General features: G+C 31.0%; 1 protein-coding gene across 1 annotated transcript; it reads right to left on the bottom strand.

The window, feature by feature from the left end:
• Positions 1-2094: 2094 nt before the first annotated feature.
• On the bottom strand, positions 2095-7189 carry LOC115978147 (glutathione S-transferase F11-like). The gene is made up of 3 exons (XM_031100171.1): positions 6977-7189; positions 6089-6137; positions 2095-2936 (listed from the first exon to the last, which is right to left on the bottom strand). The coding sequence occupies exons 1-3, from the start codon at positions 7121-7123 to the stop codon at positions 2488-2490; spliced, it is 645 nt and encodes a 214-aa protein (XP_030956031.1). The 5' UTR covers positions 7124-7189; the 3' UTR covers positions 2095-2487.
• Between the last annotated feature and the right edge of the window lie 354 nt (positions 7190-7543).

The following is a 7543-nucleotide window of genomic DNA, read 5'->3' as shown; positions in this document are numbered from 1 at the left end:
TATCGTCCACCCTTTTTAAGTATTTTGTGTGTGTGTGTGTGTGTGTGTGTGATTGAGATTATATGTGATTCAATTTATACTTCAGAATTGCAGTTTCTGGATTCTGAAAGCTAAATTCCTTAATCAAACGGAAATTGAGCAAAACAAAATAAGCCATTTTCTGAACGTTAACTTTACACGCAACATAGAAAGTCTTGGGCCAATCCTGTGAAAAAAAAAAACCACTTGCCACTATTGTAAATAATTTGATTTTCGAGGATTCTAACAAAATTCAAATTACAGGTATTTTTTTTTTCAATTTTTTAAATGATATTGAAATGAAGAGATTTAGAGGTTTAGTTGTCATAAAAGGGAAAAAAAACTATTTCCAGAGAAAAAAAAATATTTATCATACACTTTTCATAACTTTTAATTTTCCTTGTAACATATGTTATTAACCCATTTTCAGTTTTTTTATTTTTTTTTCTTTTATTTAATTTTTTTTGTTAGAATCCAAATTACATCCTTTTTTTTTAAGAAATATTTTGAAGTCCATAAACCATACCTTTGTTACCCTAACCCCAAAGTTAAAAGTCCTCAAAAGGCAACGAACATTCGGGCTATAAGCTTGTGTAATGTTTTATAATATTATTAGTAAAGTGATTAATAATGTTTCGCTTGTTTTGAAGTAGAATATCTTCAAATGTTTTACAGGTAAAAAATTTTACATGTAAAACATTTTCAGGTGTTTGGTATGACAAGTAAATTTTTTTTTAAATTTTTTTTTTTTTTAAAGTTAACCACTAAAATCGATGTCTTATAGCCATTGGAGCCACTGGTGCTAGAGGTCTGGTGAACGGTGGCTTTAGAGATCTCTGCTAGATTGGTGTCTTGATTGGATAGCCAACATTAGTGGCCGAAGTAGTGTATTTGACCACTAGACAGCTAGCACTGGTGTTTGAAAAGGGGTCTCTGGTGACTAGATCGTTGATATCAATCGTTGTAGCGGTGGCTCCAATGACTGAACCTTGGGCATCAGTTGTCAGAGAGACGAATTTGGCCATCAATCCCTGACACAAGTTGCTAAAGTGGCAACTTTAGCCACCAAACCACTAGCATCGGTCACACTAGCATATCTAGACATCAAAGTGGTGGCTTCAGCCACCGGACTACTAGACCAGTGACCTAGCCACCAGATGAGGTGAGAAAAGTCACTGTGTGTTTTTGTGAAATATTTTACCAAAATTTTAAAGGTAAAACGTTTTACCACATTTTATAAAAGATTTTATGGTCAATAGAAATTATTTTACTAGTTTGACCATATTTTACTTGCAAACAAATACTTGAAAATGGGAAAACATTTTCCAAAAAATATTTTATTTCAAAACAAATGAAGCTTAAGAGGTTGAAAAGGATTATACCCTCTATTATGTTAGAGTCCCTAAGGACTTATCAATCCCTCGAGAGGATTACGCTAAGGAGACTCGATGTCTCCATAATTATTCTTATTTTGGGTAGAGGGCCTACATGCTCAGCTAGACCAAGTAGTAAAGGACGGTGAGATAAATGGTTTTCCATTGTTGAGGGACAATTTTTTCAACATGCCACATGTCCCAACCTCGTTGGATTTCACCTACCTAGTCACCAAAAAAGAAAAAAAAAAGCATAAGTAGTCTTTACAAATTATTTCCTACACCAAAACGATTTTGGACCTATTTCACTTTACTAGAATATCGGGCCAAAAACCCACAATTACATCACTAAACCAGAAGCCTTTATTTTTCACAATCTTTAAGGTGGCTAATTATAGTTTAATAATCGAATACTTTAGTCAGATGTAATTTTTTTTAAGATGAAATTTGTTGTTAAATTCCTTAAATCCTACAAAAGGGCTAAAACGTACACAAGAAATGCCACTTATGCTGCAGCCATATATCAAGGAATGGTGGTAAAAAAGTAAAAACTAACTCTATGTTTGGCAAGGTGTAAGAGGGAAGGGGAAAAAAAAAAAAAAAAGGAAAATGAGAGGGGAGGAGAGGGAATGAAAGAGATGCCTTTCTGAAATTATATCTGCACACCATTTTTATTTTATTTTTTTGCACCGCACATGAACAATTTTTGACCAATGTGATAGAAAGTACTGAAGTACTTTGGTTGAACTTATTAAAAATAAAATCCAAACAAACTAAATTATGCTATTGCTAATAATAGTTAAGTAGCACCATCGGATTACAGTAAACATATGACAGATCCCTTTTGAAATCAAACTTGCACACTTTCTTATTTTAGGACAAATTACACTTATCTATTATAAACTATCAATCCAATTATACTGAATCTTCTGAATTGGGGAGTCGATCGTTTGTTTCAATAGGTTCAGAGGCTCAAGCGTAATCCGGGTGACAGTTTAGAGTGAAAAAAAAAAATTGTCCTTTATTTTATGTTTTGCACCACACATGAAACAATTCTGGGACCAACATTATATCTTGGGCAAGGTTCAAGAGGTAACTAGTAACCAGCAAGGTTCATTAACTTCTTCCAAGAAGGTCTGTTTGAGATGTCCTGCCACCATGCATTGACATTCTTTTTCTCTGTGATTAAGTGCCCCATATTAGCTTCATTCATAAGATATCTAATGCCAGGAAGATGGCTAAGATCAGCCAAAGTGAAAGAGTCTCCAGCAAGGTAGTTGCATTTTGATAACCTTTGCTCATACACATCCAACACCTTCTCTAGCTTTTGTTCACAGCTATGAGCCAAGGCCAAGTCCCCAGGCTTTCCCATCCGTGGAAGGATCACAAGCTGAAACACAAGTGTGAAAATCAGGTCATTGAAGTTGTGTGCTTCCACTTCCAGCCACTGATCCACCATAGCTCTCTCTTCCAAATTATTTCCCATTAGGCTGGGAACACGGTCCGCGTACTTTGCCACGTAGTACCTTATAATTGCCCTTGACTCTAAAATAAAAATGAAAAAAAGAGTAACCATATGCAAGAGAAGAAAAAAAACAAGATTTTTCACACTTGTGACGAAGCAAATTGTGAATAATGAAAAAAAAAAAAAAGCAAGTCTGTATGAAAATGATAATCAACTACTCACAATCTGTTATATCAAAATTGTGACCAAAAAAAATTTCTTAGAGCCACTCGGGTAAGAAAAGAAAACTAGATTTTCATTTTCCCATCCAATTTTCTTTTCCAACTAATCTATTTTGTATATTTATAACTACAAACAATATTGTAATTAGAGATGGATGTGACACATGATGTGTTACGTAATTAAATAGATCCATAAATTTATTTATGTTTGAAGATAAGTTACATTGTATATCATAAAATTATTAAATTAAAAGAAAAATCCTCTATTGATTTGGCTAAAAAGGGAAAGATGTCCATTTTTAAGTGCTCAATCAATTCGGACTTCGGAGGTTGGGCTTGGGTTGCATCACAATTCACATGGAGTAATTTTTAGATACTTCTCGAGTATGAAAAATTGTGCTTCTTCTTTTCACATTTATGATAGGGTCTACTCATTAAATTTATGGTGGAGTCCACCATAGATATGAAATGAGATAGCACAATTTTTCCATATTTCAAAAGTACTTAAGAATTTTCAATCAAGTGATCCAAAATCTTAGCTAGAGACTTTCAATAAGATCCGAATTGTATTAGGGTATTGGTTCTCATCAGATAAGCTTTGTGTTGCGTGGACTCCACCTCTCCAACTCTCCATCACTGCCTGAGCTAAAGTTGTACTATTTAGGGCTATATAATCTAATATTATTATACTTTTTTTTTTAGAATCTTAATATTATATAATATTAACTTAATAACTTTTTATTGAATATATTTTTTATCTTCAGCCATTTTATTATTTTCTTATATCTTCCATCTTTATAAAATGTCAAGACAATCAAAAATCAATAATTCTTTCATCTAAATTATGAATCAAGTAATAAATATATACATAAGAAGATAATGCAAAGGAAATAAATATATAATTTTAGAGTTCGAATTTGGTAAGGATGAGGTGTAAAACTCATGTTTTATACTATCCAATAAGAGATTGTCACATCAGCATTTCGCTTAATATTCAATATATCCTACCATATCTAATAACATCTCAATAAACTTCCAATTTGGTTAGATTTATATATGGATATTAGAATTGATTGAGTGTAATTGTGCTTATTTTTAAATATTTCATAAGATAATGTGACATGTTGGGATTGAAAGGATAAGATATGGGTTTAACACTACATCCTTACAAAATTTAATCTCATAATTTTAATGAGCATTTATTTATAGCCATTTCATTCTTTCCTGCAAGACTTTCTGATAAGGGAAAGAATATCTCTTAACTACCCTAGGCTTTTTTTATTTTATCCATTTTCCTCCCTCCAGAAGGACCAAAATCCTTTAAAAACATGATTATGATTGGATTATAGTATGACTGTTACCATGTTAAACAAAAACAAAAGTCAAGGGAATAAAAAAAAGGCAGTTAAAAATATTTAAAATGGTACTCAATTGCCAGATTAACATGACATAGGTGTAAAGATATTAGATTCACTTGTAAATTTGTTAGATAACTAGTCAGTGCAATGCACAAGAAAGTTTATTAAAATATAAATTTTTTTGTCTAAACATGAAATTTGATAATTATGATTGTTATTAATAGGTATTTATTATGACTGTATTTGTATATGGAACAATCCTATTTTTTGAGAAAGTGTATATGGAACAATCTATTGTACCATTTTAAAAAAAAAATGATATAATATGATTTTAACCAAACATTTAAATATAAAATAGAATTTAAACTTAATTAACAAAATTAAAATAATGAATTATAAAATTCTGAAGGCTTAAAAGTTTATGTGGCAATATATTAGGAGGTCAACCAAAAGATGTTTTTAGTTTATATATATATATATATTAGTTTATAGCTAGATAAACAAAACTAAACCATTTATATGTTTTTGTAAATTGATCAATCATATAGCGGTATGGCTAATTTTTGGAACCTCCTAGGTTTTGTTGTGAGCTGTGCTTCAGTGTGAGCCTCTCTCTGTCCTGTTTGTGGGCATTTTGCCGTCCTTTGTAGTGGTTTTCGCTGTCTCCTTTATGGGTCTCAAGAAAGGACTTTTATATATTGTTACTTTTAAACTTGAAATTAAAACTAGGGCAAAAGTTGGATTGAACGAATAAAATGGGGAAAGTTTGGACTTTAAGGTTTAAGGAATTAAATCTTTACTTAAAAAAAAAAAAAAGATTAAAAAAGAGAAGAGGAAAATTTAAGAATCATTTTGGAAGAACTTTCACATTACTATTTTTTTCCCTTTATATTCTTATACAGAAAAAAGATTTATTCATCTAGCAGATGATGACAACACCTTTAAGAGAATAAAAAAGGGGATTTTTTTTTTTGAACCCAAAAAAGGGAAAATTAAAAAGAGGCAACATTCATATATAGTTTTCTCTAAATAAGTATGTTATTACGACTTAAGAGTCTTTATAAATTGACGTGTTGCTAGTCACAAAAAATAAAATCAAAAATCAAAAATTTATTTATTGTGTGTTTCACTCCATTAATCACAATCATCAATTTGTAAGACTACATGCAAAATTCCTGGTATTTTTCACATTTTTCATATCTCTTATTATGAATGAAGAGATTTTGAGGAATAAAAATTGGTAGTGAACTTAATTAGATTACATTCAATGTAGATGATAATTTTTTTGAGAATACTAAGTATTTTTAACACACACAAGAAAATGAGATAAAGTTTTAAAGAAACAATGTAATTTATAATTAATGTCTAATAGTAGCCATATGTCTGTCAATGTGTGGTCTGTCTCCTCTAGGAAATACTTTTTTTTTTTAATATATATATAAATATAAAATAATACTTTTGCAATATCATAAATACATATTTTCCTCTCACATGAACAGTAAAATTTATTGTTACATGAGAATATGTTGGTACACATTTATTATAAGCTCGGAATATTATTTTCTCTTTAGAATAATGAAATATTGTTCCCAAGAAAGGTTAAGGGACCATGTATGCATCTATATTTGTGAAAGTGATGATCCGGGTTCTCACCGTAAAGTCTGAAGTCGCCATCCTCTATGACCGGAACTTGTCCAAAAGGCTGTGCCAAAGAATTAGAACATCTCCAATCAATAAACTTTTTTTTTATTTAAAATTTTTATAATTAATATCAAAAACCATTAATAAACCTTAAGAAACAAAATTTAAGCTCTACCCATAATCTATTATGGGGTCCATTATTTAAGCTCTAACCATTACTTATTTTTTGTGTCGGTCATGATGGCTTATTTTGGGGAGTTTATTTTTAAAGATAAAAACTCATTTTAATAAGTGAAGTTCTATATAAGTTGTATTTAAAAAAAGAAAAACTTTAAAGTATTATACACAAATAAATAATGAAAAACAAGCTAACCAAGTTTATTAACTCAACTTTTAGCTTTTAGTTTTATATACAGTTTTTTAAAATCTCACATTTTTTTTATTCATATTTTCTAAATATAAGTATATTTTAACATACTTTCAATTAAAAAACTAAATAAATTATTCACAAACAACTACATATCTGTTGTGAAATTGTGAAGGAACTTAATTTAATCTTTTCTTTACATAGGCTACATGCCTTTTCTTTTTCTTTTAGTTGACAAAACAAAGTTCATGCATATACATATACATATAAGAATTTATTATGCATATTATTTCTTTCACGGACAAATACAAGCAGCGTCTAATATATGTTTGGCAAGACAGAAGTCTTCCGGTCTATAATTTTTAACAACCTCATATTTTATGATTGTACTTTTATCAACATTGTAATATAAACAAATGGGTTTCCAACACACACACACACACACACATATATATATATATATATGCACACTTTAGTGGAAGTATTGGGAGCCAGAAATTCTAATCAGCAATCTTAATTATTATTATTATTACCTGACGGACGAGGAACTCAGGTCGCTTATGTTCTCCGGCATCAAGAGCAATATGTACAAGTTCAAAGTCCACCCCCATCTCCAAAAGGCAAGCTATCACTCTCTGTGTACACGCTGACTCAACTGTACCATACACTTTCACTACCATCTTTTCTAAATAAAAAAGGCACCGCACAACAGTTTGTATTAACTACGAGAAAGCTCTTTGAATCTTGCCAAGATCCAAACTGTTATTTATAGCAGATCGAGAGAGAGAGATATGTTGTGAGTTTTTATCATCCTGCTAGGCTTGGGGGTTGCCACGTGAGTTCTCAGAAAGATGACATTGATGTTCCATTTTAGTTGTTGTTACTGCATGGTGGCTTTGGGGGTTGTCACATGCTACTGCATCATCAACTGGCGGAGTGGTGGGTATGAGCAAAATGCCAAAACCAAAACTTTCTAACTGCGTGAAAGTAATGTACTTCAAATTCGGTAGCAAAGTCTTCACTCAATTTTAACCCACACGGCGAGTCAGCCACGTGAGTGGATCATCCAGTTGAATATTGACAACTCATAGATGCAATTA

Source organism: Quercus lobata, chromosome 2 (genome assembly GCF_001633185.2).
Source record: "Quercus lobata isolate SW786 chromosome 2, ValleyOak3.0 Primary Assembly, whole genome shotgun sequence".
NCBI classification, from domain to species: Eukaryota; Viridiplantae; Streptophyta; class Magnoliopsida; order Fagales; family Fagaceae; genus Quercus; species Quercus lobata.
This window is presented reverse-complemented; position numbering and strand designations above follow the sequence as displayed.